This window comes from Pelophylax lessonae (assembly GCF_965119305.1).
Source record: "Pelophylax lessonae genome assembly, chromosome: 3".
NCBI lineage: Eukaryota > Metazoa > Chordata > Amphibia > Anura > Ranidae > Pelophylax > Pelophylax lessonae.
The window spans coordinates 110,527,608-110,545,793 of NC_138770.1; the positions used below are offsets into that span (position 1 = coordinate 110,527,608).

General features: G+C 43.6%; 1 protein-coding gene across 1 annotated transcript in view; it reads right to left on the reverse strand.

Moving 5' to 3' along the window:
• Positions 1 to 18,186, reverse strand: part of LOC309551346 (aminopeptidase NAALADL1-like) — a gene marked incomplete at both ends in the record, with an annotated part of 80,994 nt that overhangs the window by 9,520 nt on the left and 53,288 nt on the right. The window contains 6 exons of the mRNA XM_082251896.1: positions 40 to 127; positions 6,288 to 6,461; positions 8,338 to 8,419; positions 12,502 to 12,592; positions 12,742 to 12,830; positions 17,503 to 17,570. Of these exons, the coding sequence (XP_082108022.1) occupies positions 40 to 127; positions 6,288 to 6,461; positions 8,338 to 8,419; positions 12,502 to 12,592; positions 12,742 to 12,830; positions 17,503 to 17,570 (592 nt within the window). The remainder of the gene's footprint in view (positions 1 to 39; positions 128 to 6,287; positions 6,462 to 8,337; positions 8,420 to 12,501; positions 12,593 to 12,741; positions 12,831 to 17,502; positions 17,571 to 18,186) is intronic.

Below are 18,186 nucleotides of genomic sequence, written 5' to 3' on the forward strand. Positions count from 1 at the left end.
CTATGACCAGACTGCCCTAGATATCCATCATGTACTTACGTTTTATCTAACTCCTTTAAATTCTTAATCGTTCCTTCCAAATCATCAGCAGCCTTCTTGTATCTGTTAATAGCCGTCCTCAGTGGTTCTAAAACACAAAAGTTATCTGTTTAATACAGCTGCTAAGAAATTTCAGAATGTGCAACTTTGTTGCAGTAATATCTGTAAATGTTCCATTATTTGTAATAGAATTGTTACAGTGTGTCATAGTGCTAGTGATCTGTTACTGTGTTACTTACCACCTGCAGTGTGAACCAGGGCTTAGTTTAAAATTGAGTGGGGAATAAATACAACTCCCGCCAGGTTTTTTATTGCTTTAACCTGTTGCCACCTGCGTAACAGAAAAAGGGTGGACTTTAATGTCTACATGCTGCACATATGGGTCAATGGGAGACCAATGTTTCTGTAGTAAGAACGCACTTACTGCACGCTCCCAGCATGGACAACAAGCTTTTAAAGACAGCTCCCTACTAATGATCAATAGCGGACCGGCTCTGGGTCATGTGACCACTGTGACAGTCAATCATGGCGGGGTGGGTGGGAAGGGGTTACAAGTTGTAGAATGTACATAGTCCAGATATAGTTTATTGTAGCAGTTTACATGTAAAAGCCAATGTGCGTCAGAGTTTCTAGGTCTCCCCTGTTATCAGGGCATAGTAATTTTCTACGGAGGAGTCTGGACAGAAGATTAGAATTTTAGGGTTACATTTTAGTAAGTTTGGAGCATGCCTAAAATTTAAATCTAGGATACCAATCCTCCATCCAGACTCACCAGTACAATATTCCTATGCCCCAACCAAAGAGGGTTCCTACCAGGGGAGGGCTGGCAGCCTTAGGCCTAGGGGGCAAGTCCAGTCAAGTGGCCTATTGAACCATCGAATCAGCTCACCTTCCATGCCCACCTGGTTTTATAATGAGTATTGATGTTATGAAGCAAGACAAACATGATGTTAAGTAGTAACATAATTGAATGTTAATAGCAACAAAGGAGGTATAACAAAAATACATGACATTTCGCATTACGGGCGGAGATCAATCTGCCTGACAGGGAAGTTAATGTGTTTTATTATTGTGCCGGCCGGGTGCAGGAGCGTACTCTGTACACTCATACCGCTCCGCTGCAGCTCTGCAAATATAACATTGTGTAGCGGCGACCAGCAGCTGTATACAGTGTCTGGCCCCTACATTAATCCAGCCCTGAGTGCGGCCTTTTTACCCAGCATCAGAGCGGCCCGGGGGGCAATTACCACCCTGCCCCCCTTCCCAGTCCTCCCCTGGTTCCTACTAAATTAGTTGGCTTTTATATGTAAATGGGGACTACAAACTCCAGCTGGACCAGTGGTTGTCAATTTGCATGATATAGGGGACCTCAAGCAGGGCCGCTGATAAGGGATATCATCAGGCCTCCTTAAGGGGGCCCTGGCACACAGGGGGACCTGGCAGCAGGGGGATTTGTTGCAGCAGTTGGACAATTACAGAATTATGCACTGTCTGTGTCTCTCTCCAACAGCTTTAAGGTGGTTTTTCCCCCTCTCCCTGCCGCCGGCTTTTAACTGCTGGAAGGAGAGACACAGACACAGGGCATCATTCTGTAATTGTCCCCCCCCCCCGCCCACATCTGAATCCCCCCCTGTAAGCCCAGGGCCCCCCTCATCCCCCACAGTGCTGCTGGCTTCCCTCTCCTCTGCCGTGGATACACAAGGGGATGGAGAGTGGGAGAAGGAGCTAGTAAATATGTCCTTTATTTTTTATTTATTTATTTTTTTTTATTTATTTTATTTATTTATTATTCTTTTCTGAATTTGACACAGTGAGTGATCGGTACCAATCGCCCCTGTGTCCATTCAAAACTGAAGCAGAATGAACTGGGTTTATCCTGCTTTAGTTTGAGTGGACAGGAGCCTCTGTGTCCTGTTCATTCATCTTCAGTGCAACTGAGGCTACAGAGAAAGGAATTGAAGTATCTGTGTCCTTAATTCCTTTCTCTGTCTCAAAGGAAAGATGTCAGGGGTAGACCCCTGATATTTCACACAAGCAACCCTGCCCCCAAACAGCGTTGTAAAAAAAAAAAAAAAAAATGAAAGAATCATTTAACAAATGTAAAAAATAACAAATCCTTAAAAATTATTTAAAAAAATGTAAAAAAAAAAAACATTTTAAAAAATATATATTTTTTTAAATTGTAATAAATAATTTAAAAAATGAAGGACTCATTTAGATGGGTTCTCTGGCCTATACAGTGTGAATAAGCAATGTATTGCCTGTGTTACTCTATGAGGATGCAGCTACTGTATGAACACAGCCGCAGGTCCTAATTTGACAGGTGTGCAGGTGTGGGTGAGTGGCCCCGAATGCACACTGTCTGAGTTTGGGGCCATACACCTGCATCCACACGCCTGCCAAATTAGGACCTGAGGCTGTGTTCATGCAGCTGCTGCATCCCCATAGCGTACCATAGCTTGCCTGCACACACCTCCAGCCACATAAATAAACCACTGATTTATACTGTACAGGCCACAGTACCTACGTAAATGAACCTCACTTACACACAAAACTTTATTTATTAACTCAATGCAGTTTTATCTTTTAGATTTAGCAGGAATTTCGTAAGTCATGTTATGTTTGTGTCCACTAATAATGATTTCCGTGTATTTTTAGTAAAAAAAAAAAACATTTTTGATTGTGTTTTTTTTTTTTTGGGGGGGGGGGGGAGTGCACACAATATTCAGTAAATGTAATGCTATAGAAGGCTGGCAGAGGTTGCAGACATCTAATAGGAGATGGTCAGAGACTAGGCAGGCTATAAGAGAGTGTAGGAAGCTGCAAACTTGCTGTAGCAGTTGATGGAGACTGGAGACACGCTTTAGAAGACCTTAAAGAGGAAGTAAACCCTCCTCTGACACTTGTACCTATAGGTAAGCCTATAATAAGGCTTACCTATAGGTACTGTAAATATCTCCTAAACATGTACCGTTTAGGAGATATTTACTTTACATGCAGCCAGTGACGTCACTGGCGCATGCGCTCTGAAGGAACGGCCACTGGTGCAGTTCCTTCAGAACTCCGTGCCGTGACCGTCTGTTCCCGCGCGCGTGCGCGGGAGTGACGTCACCGCAGCTCCGGCCAATCAGATGGCCGGATGCCGCGATCCCGGAAGACGGGTGACTGGACTTGTCGCCCGTCATCCAGCTAAGCGGACGGCACTGCGGGGGTTGGTTCTAAGGTAAGTATTTGATAATGAGCTAGTATGCGATGCATACTAGCTCATTATGTGTTTCTCTTGCAGGGTGAAAAAGAAAAAAAAAAAAAAGGGGTTTACAACCTCTTTAATAGCATATCAACATGATAGACTATGACTAATCAGCCATAGATAAAAAAACAGAACAAAAACATGATACTACGAGAACTCACTGTTTCATGCTTTACTCCGCCTTTACAAATCAGTGCTTTGAGATTTGTACTCACTACAGACACCTTAAAAATGTATTTTGTCATGTTTGATATTTCTCTTAGTAAGATCCATTGTAAAAGACTCAGAGCAGAGAACAAAAAACATAGCTAAAGTATGACAGTGTTAAATAAAAGAACTAAGTCACCTACAGTAACTACTAGAAGCCAGCCTAAAGAATGTTTTTCCTTCACTTACTTGAGCAAGCACCTAGGTAAGGAAAGTACAGACTACTGTCTAGCTCCAAGGGCCGCACAATAAATGCCAGAGGGCCACAGGTTGGGCACCGCAGACCTAGACCAGAAGTCTTTAAAATGTGTCCTCAAGTGCAGATCCACCCCTTGCATTTATCCAGCCCTTGGGGCACTATTCCTCTCATTGCCATGAAGCACTATTCCTCCAACTGATACCAATGATGGGGCACTATTCCTTCCACTGATACCAATGATTGGGCACTATTCCTCCCACTGATACCAATAATGGGGCACTATTCCTTCCACTGATACCAATGATTGGGCACTATTCCTCCAACTGATACCAATGATGGGGCACTATTCCTCTCATTGCCATGAGGCACTATTCCTCCAACTGATACCAATGATTGGGCACTATTCCTTCCACTGATACCAATGATGGGGCACTATTCCTTCCACTGATACCAATAATGGGGCACTATTCCTTCCACTGATACCAATAATGGGGCACTATTCCTCCAACTGATACCAATGATGGGGCACTATTCCTCTCATTGCCATGAGGCACTATTCCTCCAACTGATACCAATGATGGGGCACTATTCCTTCCACTGATACCAATAATGGGGCACTATTCCTTCCACTGATACCAATGATTGGGCACTATTCCTCCAACTGATACCAATGATGGGGCACTATTCCTCTCATTGCCATGAGGCACTATTCCTTTCATTGACACCAATGATGGGGCACTATTCCTCCCACTGACACCAATGATGGGGCACTATTCCTTCTACTGACACCAATGATGGGCCACTATTTCTTCCACTGACACCAATGATGGGGCATCATTCCTTCCACTGACGCTAATGATGGGGCACTATTCCTTCCACTGACACCAATGATGGGGCACTATTCCTCCCACTAACACTAATGATGGGGCACTATTCCTTCTACTGACACCAATGATGGGGCACTATTCCTTCCACTGACACTAATGATGGGGCACTATTCCTTCTACTGACCACCAGTGATGGGGCACAATTCCTTCCACTGACACCAATGATGGGGCACTATTCCTTCTACTGACACCAATGACGGGGCTCTATTCCTTCTACTGACACCAATGATGGGGCACTATTCCTTCCACTGACCACCAGTGATGGGGCACTATTCCTCCCACTGACACCAATATTGGGGCACTATTCTTTGCACTGGCTCCAATGATGGGGCAATATTTCTCCCAATGACACCAATGATGGGGCACTATTCCTCCCACTGACCACCAAGTCTGGGGATTTGTTTACTCTCACTGTCTTTGTGGCATTTTTTACTGCCACTGTCTACAATCGACAGCGCGGCTCCCATAAAACCTGACACAAAAGTAACTGGCCCTTTGTTTGGAAAGTTTGGAGACCCCTGACCGGGATGATCCATATAGCTTTGGTGCTTTGTTTACCACAACTTTCTAAGTCTTTGTACTGGAGGACCTTGCCATTGCTTCTCTGCAACTGGGAGTTGCCAACCAAAAACATCCACCCACTACCATGACTGCACTGCTATCTTTGGTGCAATTCAAACATTGGAACCTTAGTTTTTTTTCTGTGGCTCCATGTTTAAAGTAAGTACCAGGGATGCATTAGCCACTCAACATAAGCTTAATGTGGTCTGCCTAGGAGGCTTCAGTTGGATTTTTAGACCCACAAGAATATCCATCTACACTAGTTTTCCAACACTTTGTTCTATGAGGTTTTTACTTTTCTTTGTGATCCTACTGGAAAGTTTTGTCCTCATTGCTGTTCTAGCAACCACTGTCCAAATCTGAGAATTCTACTCGTATTTATTGGCCAGCAGAACAGGTAGTGAAGGGAAAGCTCCCCAGGAGAAATAAAGGCAGCAATAAAAACCTGGCAGCGGTTCTAACTTTTTCCCACTCTACTCAAAAAGAGTTTTGGCTACTCATAGGACAGAACTGTGCTGTGTATATTTGGTTAGGTGTTAATGGATTTCTCACTACAGATCAAGAAAACATCTACTAAAATTTTTGGCCATCCCATACTTTCTGAGGCAACTTAACGAAAAGGATTTGGATAGGCATAACCCAAATGTAACCCATAAATCTCACTTTCCACTCCCATGTCCCAACATTATTTTTTTTAAACCTAGGTGCTGCAGGGAACAACAGATCTTATTACTCCAATTGATTTCAGCACCAGACTTTTTGACGGGGTAAACCATGTATGGACAGGCTCTTAGAAGTCATGGTTGCTGGGGGAAGGAATTTATCTATGAATGTAGATAGAGGCGGAGAGGGGCAGAGAAAGATGGAATATTCCTATTCAGCTGAAAAAAACACTTGGGAATTCAGTTTAGCGGGGGCGGTGTTGTCAACTCACTACAATGAGTTTGGAGTTTACTGGATTGCCAGCAGGACCAACATTTTTCAGCACATGCTGTGTTCCTAAAGGGATAACACATTGGTAAATGTGTATGTAATGCAAAGGCGTATTGATTTTGTTTTCATTTTTGCTCAGACAAACATTTTAAAGCAAAATTTGGAGGTGTTCCATGTGTTCCATTCTGGCGGTAGTACTTTGCCCACCTACCCAGTGTGATATTGTTCTTTGTGAGATCAGCCTGAAAGTTCTCAACTGCCCGGCTATAGTAATCCTCCAGGTTTTCCACGTAGTCTCTTACTCCTAGCGGCAGGATGAGGCTGTCTGAGAGTCTCAGAAGAACATTCCCAGCTGTGCGTGCCACTGTCTGATGGCTGGTAAAACCTATAAAATATTGTGAAACACAAATTGGCTGAACTTCACATTACTGCAACATTATGGGACCTACATCAAAATATTCATAGGGCTCTATTTATAAAACATTCATTACATGAATGTCAGAAACATTCAAGCAAACTGAATGAAACTCCACCATATTTTTTTCAAATAGATTAATCCCTGTATGATTAGCTCCATCTAGTGACTAAAATGCGGTATTGTTTTCTGAAATACCTGAATAAGAAAATATACTGCTTTTTAGCCACTAGATGGAGCTGATGAAACAGAAATCATTCTATTAGAAAAATCAAGGGAAATTTGTATTCAGCTTGCATGAATGCATCTGACATAGGACAAGCCCCTGCCTGGCATTCAGTACCCAGTCTCTTTGGAGGGTGACCTAAATTTTTTCCTTGGGAGCTGCACATTCTATGATCCCAAAAAAAACTGACATTGTTTTCAACATTTCCCCATTCAAAACTGTTTTTTGAAACAGTTTCAAAACATTTCCCCATTCAAAACTGTAAAAAAAATATATTTGGCTTTAAGGCCCCTTTCACACTAGTGCGACTTGTCCCGCGATTTTGGACCACAAAATCGCATGACAAGTCGTTTTCCATTATTTTCAGTGAGCCCCATTGATATCAGTGTGACTTGAAGTCGCACCGACTTCAAAGTAGTCCCTGCACTACTTTGGCACGATTTTGAGGCCAAGGACATTCAAGCCCAGTCAAAATCGCGGCAAAAGTCGCGGTAAAAGTCACGGCAAAAAGTCACGACAAAATCGCGGTAAATCGCGTGACTTTGAAGTTGCACGGGTGTGAAAGGGGCCTAAAAGAGAAGTGCAGAGTTTAAAAAAATAAACATACATACCTAGGTGGATGCAGGATTAATCTGATGCTGCATCTGTCCCCTACTGCCTCTACACTGAGAACTGAGTCCGCTTCGAGCAGAGAGCCAGTGACTGCCAATCACCACTCTGTGCTCTGCCCATCCAGCGCTCACTGGAGAGCTGGACTGTGGAGGGGGTGGGAGTGGCTGGCTCAGTCTCCCAGCGGCACCCTGAGAGGCTGAATCCGCTGACGGTCAGGCATGTGGGAGGATCCCAACATTATTGTCAGGATCCCTGTAGGGCATGGACCAGCTTTGCAACATCAGCCGATAGTGGACTTTAGCCTACTGTTGGCTGAAAATTGGTTCACAGGAGTGCAGAACTACATTATATTACCAAAAGTAGTGCGCTTCTGGGAGAATGGTCAAAAATTCCCATAGATACACTCCTTAGCCTTGTGGACAGCCTTCCTAGAAGAGTTGAAGCTGTTATAGCTGCAAAGAGTAGGCCAACTCAATATTGACACCTACGGATAAGGACTGAGATGCCATTAAATTTCATATGCCTGTAAAGGCAGACCTCCCAATACTTTTGATAATATAGAGCAAGTGCACTTTTGTGACCCGCAGGAGAGCTCTTTTGGCCCTACATCTTCTTTTCAGATAAATATATAATCTTCACCAGGATATAGTTTTTGTGTATCTATGACTTTTTTTAACATTTAGCTAATGGCAGGACATCAAAAGGGACCAATAAGAGTTTTTTTTTTTTTTTTTTTGTTTATCAAAGCCTCTGCAATAACTATCTATGTTGCCCTATAAAATACATAGAAGTAATATTCATACTTTCATGTTCCAATTGTCAAATCCAATTGGGTGGCTATGAGGCAGTACAAACAGCTTTCATTTCAAAGACATTGATAAAGGGTCAGTAAATCTTTATGCTGTTTGCCTTAAATAGTGGATATATACAACATGGGGTACCAGACTCTTACTTTTTGGAGGTATTATGTTTACAGCATTGCAAAAATATACACCCAAAGTCTTTTACCTGGATCGATATATTTAGCAGTATAATCAAATGTGTCAAAGGCTGTATGGTAGGCAGGGTATATTCGAGCTGACGTCACTTTCTGTGGGGTTAAAAGAAAAGAAACAAAATGAGGATCTGAACTCATAAATTAACTTTCTACAATCAGAAGCAAAATCAACTTGTGAGGGTGCAAACACAGGAACTGCCATTGCTTACTGTCTTAAAGCTGAACTCCAGACTTACCTTCAGACTTGCAAATTTGTACAATCTTATCTTCTGTACTGATATTGCTAACTCTGATTTCACTGCACACTGTGAGCACCTTAAAATGTACAATACATGAGAAGCTGCAACAAGTCCGGTAGAGCCTTCCTCGTTTTCCTGGCTGGACAACATCCAGCGTTATCCCCTTTCACCCACCGCCTGACTGTCTCTGGCCCATTCCCTTTTATTCATTGAATTTCAGTTCTGGCAATCATGGTATTTTATGATCACATGTAGACGCTATCTAGGGCCTTTCTCAAGAAAGGTTGAAAAGCAATAATTTTCAGGTCTCTAGAAACCCCTACTAAAACCAAATAATTGAAGTTTAGTGGGAAAAGTGCTCCTTTCATTGGTGGCCAGTGGGAAGAATGCCCATGATAATGGAGGTCAGAATGCCACTCTTACAGACAACCAAAAAAAAATTGACACCATCAAATGGGAGATCAATCAGCAACAGTCACTGTAATTGAACCCCTATCAACCCTCGGAGGAACTCTAGCTGAAAATAGTTGGTCTAAGGGCTCCCACCTCTCCTCTGACATCCAGCTGTAGGATAGGGGCCTTTTGTAGTTCCTTTGGTTGGCCACTAGATGGCACTATAGCTTGAGGGTACCATAGTTGCTAGTGATAATTACTATCTTTTCCCTGCGGGGACAGCTTCCCCTGCCCACTTCTGAGCCCCCCCCCCCCTCCCCCCACCAGGAAGCAGACAATGGCTCGGCAGGAGGGATTCCCCTGTCAGTGCTGTCTGTGCTGATGGGGAATTTTGCAAATGTCTTAACTACAACCCGTGGCTGCAGGAAAGAAATTTGCACTGTCTATGGCCAGCCTTAGTGTAGCCAGCTGTCACCTGTGAACTCTCCCCCCCCCCCCCCCTCGCTCAACCCCTCCTCTCTGCCCTTGCTGTGGGCTTTCACCCCTCTCCATTCCTGTACTCCTTCTATTTCTAGTTTCTGCCACTGCCAATAGGTGGCAATGGGGAGGGGCTGGTGCCACAATGGACACCGAGAATTTCAGGGAAGTTTGGGACCTGCTGCTAGACTGGCAAATGTCCAGGGAGAGTGCTGAGCCCTAGGGCAATCACCCACCAGGGTGGCCTACTCACCTGCATCCACAGCCTCACAGAGCAGGTTTGCTGGTCATCATCTGCAGCCACACAAGGTGGCTTCACCAGAGTTTAAGTCCCTGTTCCACGAGGGGCCCCTCCGCCAGTGGAACCCACCATGGAAGCACAGGACTGGTAACAGGGCTATTGGCCCAAACATTACATAGCTAGCAGGGACTGAGTTGCTGAGAGCAGGACGCCAAATACACCCAACTCATACCGCATTCATCCCAGACCTATACTGCGCCCCTACCAACTCCACATCACTGCTATACTGAACTGTCAATACATTTGATGCACCTTTGGTGCTTGTACCACATCTACATTTCATTCAAGCAAAGACTATACCTCCCTTATAGGAATTCTTAACTACATGCAGGTTCATCAGGACCCTCTTTATGTGCACCAATGTTACTTAAAGGGGCCCCAACATAAGCTGCACGTAAATCCTCTATATCACTCTATACCCTTCCTTTAACTCTCAACTACTGCCAGTGCTTAGCAGATGGCTTTGGGCCTATTTTAACCACCGTAAGTGCACTCTGACAGTATAACACCAGAGGTTTATAGTACAAGTATTTTACTGCTCACTGTTGGACTTCAGGCGCCGTTGTTATCCTGATCTGGAATTTGAGTGTCACTTTATGCCCTGTCCTCATTGCTAATTATTCTGTATAATAAAGTGTATTATTATAGTTGTTATTCATCATTTTCTTGCCTGCCTCATTACTAACTTGTTTGGCGACAATATATTAAGTTTGTCGTTACTATTAGTTGGTGCCAATTTCTTGAAATAACCATTTTGTTGGGTAATTAGTGTCACTGTCAGTGATTTTTCTTATGACATTGAGTGTTTGTGCATTCAGCCTGGGGTGTCAGGGGGGCTGAGGACTTTGAGAAGGTTGAGGCCAGCAACAGAGGACCAGTGGTTCCTTTGGGGGGGGGGGGGGTGGCACTACATTAGCTTTCCCTTTTTACTTTTCTTGCTGGCTATTACTTCAGTCATGAGATCACCGTTGATCAGGGGGCAGCTTTGACATGGAGAAGTAAAACCTTGCCTCTACCAAGATGTAAACCCCACACAGTGCATAGTGCACAGTGCAAAGGCATGGTAAGCATAGGTGTGTGCAGGGGCTGTGCCAGGTGTGCCTGGGCACACCCTAATCACTCTGTGCAGTGCCGATTCCCCCTACTGCCTGGTCTTCCCCCTGTGTTGCACCCCCCACGGTGCTGCTGGCTTCCCTCCTCTCCTCCACCCCAGCTGCTGCGGGGAATGTTTCAGGATGGAGAGAAAAAGAAGGGGCTAGTCAAAATGTTATTTACTGGCCCCTTTCTTTTCTAAATGGGAGCAGTCACTCACTCTGGTCATTTATAACTGAATTATAGTAAACTGTGTTTACTATGCTTCATTTTGTGAATGAACAGGAAGCCGCTCAGCACAGAGTACTTCCCATTGATTTGGTTGAACTGGATGGAACTGAATGTCTTTTTTCAACCAGAATAACTCGGTAACCATGCGGCTTCACAGAGCCTGGGAAGCTGTCCTTCACTGTCCAGTGCAACTGAGGCTGCAGAGAAAGGCGTGTGTGTTTGAACTTTGGGGTTCACACCCTAATGCAGTTGGCTGCACACACCTATGCTGATAAATCAGTAAAGGGGAAATGATCAGCTGCAAGCAGATAACAGGTAATAGAAGTGACTATTCCTTAGCCTTCTGCCTGCCTTTTTGGACACAGATTCCACAGTATATATCTTCTTTACCGTTTCTCTTTTAGGTGATATATACTGATTTTGAATTTAAAAGTGTGATGTTTTTATTATATGTAGCACTGCCCCCTAGAGGACTGCTGGCTTGTTCACTTTGGGATCCCCCTGGGTTACCGATAGCAACTGCAGCATGCACATTTCAACTCTCCACTCTCTGGCTCAGTCAGTCTAGGGGATGTAGTTGTTTTTGTGGTTTTATCTAAATTAGGGATGGAAGAAGGGAAGAGTGGGACACTCCAACTTGAACTATTCACAATAGATGAGGACTCCTGTCTGAAGATGCAGCTAGGCTGCTGATTCACCTTGCCACTTAGATGAATTTAGAATTAAGTCTCTATGTAGATGACTTGTTGGGATGAATTATCTTCGGTATTCACACCTAGTACCCCCTTTCACTCCACCCGCTGACACCCGTCCTCTGACTATCCTACACCGGGGTGACCCCCCTCAGGTCAGGCCACTAGACACGATCCCCTGTACACACAATACTGTTTTTTGAGGGTCTCCAGTGTCTCTACCCCTTCAGTAAGCTCTCATGGACCTCTGGGTTCAGCTCCTTCCTTCTGGTCCCGAGGCCGACTGCCTGTGACCGTGAGCCACTGCTACAGAGGAGGAGGCAGCCGCCACCCTCCCTCCGGGACTCTGCTCACCAGCCAAAGACCCCGCAGCACATATGCTCCTGGCTTTTATACCACACCCCACAATGCACCGAGGCAATCAGTCTGTGCCAATCACTGGGACTGTATCAAAGCCTGTGTACCCATTGATCAGATTTCCTCCACTGTCCAATATGCCTCCCTATTGGACCAGTATGAAACACTACCTAGACCAGATGAATCACATACTGAGCACCATGAGCAGACCTAACTCACAGATCCTCCTCTCTGGTAGGCAGAAAGCAATATAGATTTACCTGCTGCTCCTCTGATAGGCAGACAGAGCCAAAAACCATACTCTCTCACTAGCATCTACCTAGGAGGGTGCTACATGTATAATCACAAACAGAAACATGAGAATTCTGCAAACATTTTAAGAAGTGAACTTACCCTGTCATACGTGTACGCTATGTCCATGCATGTAATTCCCAGGTAATGTAAAAAGGGAGCATAATCACTTCCAATTCCCAGAGTTCCAATTCTAGAAGTACAAAATACACAGGTAAGAGGAAAACGTGCAGTGACCAATAGGATATTCTTGTTAGAGATATAAGGTTCTATGGGGCAGATTTGCACCCTGGATCTTATAGCACGTTACTGTTTTTAGCAATGTAATAATAAAGCACATACTGAGGGATGAGGCCATACTGCGGGCTGGTGCGATTAGAATGACTCTTCCAGTTATCATATACGGTAAGAGAATTTGATGGATTCTTCACCTGTGTAAACAAAATTTGAGAGAGTTAGGTGGGTTTCACACTACTGCGCTGTGGTTGGGCCCCAACATGGCTGTACCCACGGTTTTCATGTGGTTAATCTGAAACTTCCCATAGACTTTCTATCGGATCACGCGTTTTTGGCACGTTTTCTGAAGGCTCACCAAAAATGTAGCATGCAGGACTTTAAAGTGCGCTTTCCGAAAATGCAGCAAAACTATCAACATAATAGAAATTCCATGGGAAACTGTGAGTTAACTGTACAAAAACTGCAGGTACACCAGCGCTACAGCCAGACTGTAGCGTGAAACCAGCCTAAAAGTTCATTAGCCTTGAATCCTCCATAATTTCAAAGAGAATAAAAAGGTAACTTTATAAGGCAATATGGACTTTATGACATACTGCACTTTTCTTGAAGGTGCACGCCACTATAAACTGAGAATTAAAGTTTAACTAAGCTCAAAAACAGAAATTTTATATAATGTAGTTCATCATTGGATTTGGTGGCTCCATTACTTTTATTTTTCTAGCTTTTGTTCTTTTATTTTCACCTGGTTATCCAGCCAGTACCACTCCTCCCTGTCTTAGGGTGGCTACAGTCACTCCTCCACTGTATCAATGGAGGAACAACGGAGCCACCCTTGGATAGCAGTATTGTCAATCATTATAGATGGTAGTTTTAAATGGACTAGTAGGTTTAGACAGACTTTACATGAATGATTAACAAACTAAAACCAAACTCTAGTTAACACTTACTAACCAATTACAGCAGTAGTTTTTTTAAAATTTTGGGATAAAGGTTTTCTTTGTAGAAGTTGACTGTTGTAAGCACCCCTGTCAGTGTTTGGTTTGTCTCACCCCTATAGCTGCCAGCTTTGCTGGACAGCTTGGTCTGTTAAAGGAAGTTGAAAAACAACATAATGACTTGCCTGATCACAAGGTAATAAAACTATGTAACTGGGGACTGAGAAAAACCAAGACTGTTATGATAATGATACTAAACAAATAAAATAAATTATACAGCACTGCTTCTAAATTGCAAATATCACAGTGCAGAAAATCGCAATGTAACAATCAATAAACAATATTGAATAAAAGTGCAAGTGCATAGTATATAAAGTCCATAAGTGCAAAAGTGTCTCTGCTGGTTTATTCTTCTGGTGCTTTTCAAGGTGCCACTGACTCCGTTCTCCCCTCCCTAAGCGCCCATTCAGACTGGCGCGACACGACTTGCTGGGGCGACCTGTGAAGTCGCGGTGCACAGCGTGCACCGTGACCTCGGCGCGACTTGCAGGGACTTCATATAATTGAAGTCAATGCAAGTCGCCTCCAGGTCGCCCCAAAGTAGTACAGGACCCTTTTTCTAAGTCGGAGCGACTTGTGTCGCTCCTATTAGAACGGGTCCTGTACTATTCAATGGCGAGCGACCGACCGCGACTTGTCAGACGACCAAGTCGCCTGACAAGTCGCGCTAGTGTGAATGGACCCTTAATCCCCACTCACCAGAGATATATATCAAACAGGCATATAGTGCTCCCAGGCACAACACATATGTAATAGAAATTCCCCTCCTTCTTCTCCAAACATAGGATGTTAGCTATGGAGTACTGTCTTCCTGGAACAGGATATGATCCCCTGAAGTTCCTCCAATCACAAGGCTCTCATCCAGCAGATGTAAATAAGAAAAAAGGTGCCCATATTGTAATACTGTATGTTTTATTAAAAAGTTAAAAGCAAGTACACTTATGGCGCTTTTCCACTGCATGGAACCGTACCGGTTCGGCACGCTTTTGTGCTTTTCCACTGCGGTACCGCATGGTATAGGGTCGGAACGGTTCGGTACGGTACGGTATAGGTTTGCTTTTCCACTGCATGGAACCGAACGGTACGGTACGGTACGGCTCTGAAAAAACAGTACCTACTCGATTGTGGTTCCAACAGGTACCAAACTGGTACCATATCCCACAATCCTTTGCATGCAGTCACTACTAGCCACTGATTGGTCAGAGAATCACACCCACCCCGTTGTTATCCCACCCACTTAACTTTAGTACTACTTTAGTGGAAAAGCAAACCTATACCGTACCGAACCGTTCCGACACTATACCATGCGGTACCGCAGTGGAAAAGCAAACCAGGCCAAGCAGGGCCGAGTAGAGCCGAGCCGGTACTAGCCGGTACTTGCAGTGGAAAAGTGCCATTACAATTAGTGCATAAATCCAAGCATAAAAATGTCAGCATCCGTTCCAACCACCGGATAATGAATCACACCGCTATCCCCGGTTGGCGCGTTTCGCCCCTTCTACTGGGCTCTTCAATATTTCAAACAATACTTAGAGACTTTATCATATATGTCACAGTCCACCTACTGACACCCAGCTTTGCTGTGCCCCCCTCTGTTCAAAAATACTTTTTTTGTATAAGGGAGCATGTGACCCATTTCCTTCTATCCAGGGTACAGTGCTTGGGCCTGAGCAGCCAAGGTCCAAACCCAAGAGGGCGAAGTTATGGACTTCATGTAAGTTCTAAACCCATCCAACATAAGGCCTACAGAGTTTGGACTTCTGTCTCTGGTAGAGTAACAGAGTGGTGATGGAGTCAGTTTTTGGTCCAATGGAAAAAGTCACAGGATCTGTTTATGGAAGGTTACCCAGCCATCCCACTTCTTTTGTAGATTCTGAATTTCAAGAAGTCAAATGGAGGTAAACCATGAGTAGACCTTCTCACTTCAACACAGGTGCAGGGTTTGCCCAACAGCAGCTCAATGACAGATTTTTACTTGTATCCTTTTTACTTGTAATTAATTTTCCAATAAAGCACACAGCATGTAGTGTGTTTATAAAATGTAATTTGCTTAATTTGCCAAGAAGCATCAGACTCTATTGAAGCCAAAATAATGAAGTCCGGCAGATACATACAGTATACTATATGCAACACAGCAAAAATGCCCATGCCCACCTTACTTCACACACATGACATCACTTCCGGGTACTGGCGGCGCCAAATTCAAAAATGTACAGCATTCAAAACAGCCAAACTTGGCGTTTTGAATGCTTTTAAGTGCAGCGGAGGGGTTTGGGGTCTTTTAGACCCCCAGATTCCTCCACCACAGTACCTGTAGACATTAAAAAAAAAAAAATAATAATAATTTTTTTTTTTAATGTCCGAAAATATCGGCCGATACCGATGTCCGATGACCAAAATATCGGTATCGGCGGTAAAAAAACAATATCGGTCGATCACTAGTATAAATTGAGTGTGAAACTGTTCAATAAAAAAAAAAGATTCCAGTACAAGCTAAGTTGTCGGCTAGCTTTGTATGAGGGCGGCTGGGAAAATCTGGTATCTATGTTCACGACTGGGAGGAAGCCGTAAACTGACGGAAGTACACAAGTACAGTGTGGGTTGAGGTTCCGTTACACCCTTGCATGTAGGGAATAGAGTTGTGTCTCCCTACATACAGCAATAGAAATGCACAATACAAATACACAGCTTAGGATGTCAAGACACTCCACTGCTCTTCCCATCTCCTTCCTCCCTTCTCCAAGCTAAAATACTGAATCCAGATTTCCCTGACAACAGTTAAAGAACTGTGGGCAAAACTTTTTTTTTTTTTTTTTTTCATTTTGGATAGAGCAAGGGAAGGTTATAACCCCTGTCAGATTTTTTTTTTTTTTTTTGCCATCTGTGCCCCATTATAGAGTTTTCTCTTCACATCCTGTCCCATTACCAAACAGGAAGTGAGAGGAAATCTCTGCAAACTAAGGGCATTACTTGGGGACCCCCAGGTCATCAGAACTAGTGTCTCCATTGGAAGATTTTATTTTACTTTCACTTTCAATGATAATGGTAAACAGGACAAATAGAGAAGGTGACTCTCCTTAAAGCGGAGTTCCGGGCACAAAATCGACCTAATCGATTTTGTGCCCATCCGCTGGATCTTCTTCACCTGAAAAGGAATTGGATAGTTAGGTATATTTTTTTTTTTTTACTCACCTTGTAATTGTAGATAGAAAATACTCACCTCTTCTTCACTTCCTCCCTCTGTGCCGCGGCTCCGCCGTCACTTACTCCTTTGCGATGATTCCTGGGAGCTGAACGTCATCGCTCCCAGGAATCAATGCGACGGCACCGGCCCCGCTCGTCACTTCCGGAGCGACGCCGCATTCCCTGCTAAACAGCTTCTGGGCATGCCCAGAAGCTGTGGAGGAATGCGGCGCCGCACCGGAAGTGACGAGAGGGGCCGGTGCAGGCGCATTCTGGGAGAAGAAGACACGGAAGAGGACGCGGAAGAGGATCGCGCCGGCTTCAGCTGCCCACAAGAGAGATGGCAACGCTGGAGAAGAAATTTTATAAGTGAGTATTTCTTCTTGCAGGTAAGTGCGAACCGGGACAGATCAGAGGCTAGCCATTGTGGAATGTACTAGCCCTGACTGTCCCGGGGGTATGTCTATTGAAAAAACGTTTTCGTGCCCGGAACTCCGCTTTAACAAGGGCACCAACAGCAATAAAAACTGACAGGTGTTCTAATCCCTCTCCTCTCTATCCAAAACTAAAAGAAACGTTTTGCCTTTAGTTACACTTTAAGGCTGGGTTCACACATATGTGGCCACAGGTTTGTACCTTAATACTGCCTTAAGAAAAAAGTTTTAGCTGAACTTGGGTTTTAAGTTACCTGTTTGGATGCAGCAAAGACGACACTTTGTGCAGGAGGTGTTCCTTGTACCCTCAAAGTTGCATTGGCTAAACAGAAAAATTGTGACAGGACAAGTTATTAAAAAATATATACTATAATTAAATCCAGACTTGTATAAAGTACTCGAAATTTCTACTTGAGTAAAAGTACAAGTGCTCGATCAAAAAATTACTTGAGTAGAAGTGGAAGTGCTCGCAGAAAAAGTTACTTAAGTAGAAGTACTAAAGTATTCAACATTTTTTTTACTTAAGTATTGCAAGTAGTTTTTTCAAAAAATTTGCTACTTAAGTACTAAAAGTAAAAAGTACCAGTAGTTTTGAAAAAAAATTTCTACTCAAGTACTGAAAGTAGAAGTACAAGTACTGTGTTATGTAGTTATTAAAGAAATAAGTCAAAAGTTTCAACATCATATTGTTTTTATTATTTCAAATGATTTATTCAAATGATTAACCTGTGTTTGATAGTAGTTTCTTGATGCACTTTAAGCGCTGTAGCACCATTTATTTGTTTGTTTCATATTTTCTTTTTATTGGAAAGATTTGGTATAGCAGCTTTTATTATACACAGCCTTTATTTTCGTATGCGCTGATTTACAAATGACATTATACACATTTTTTTGAGCTTTATGCAACCTGCCATCTACTGTTCTGGCAGTGGTAATTT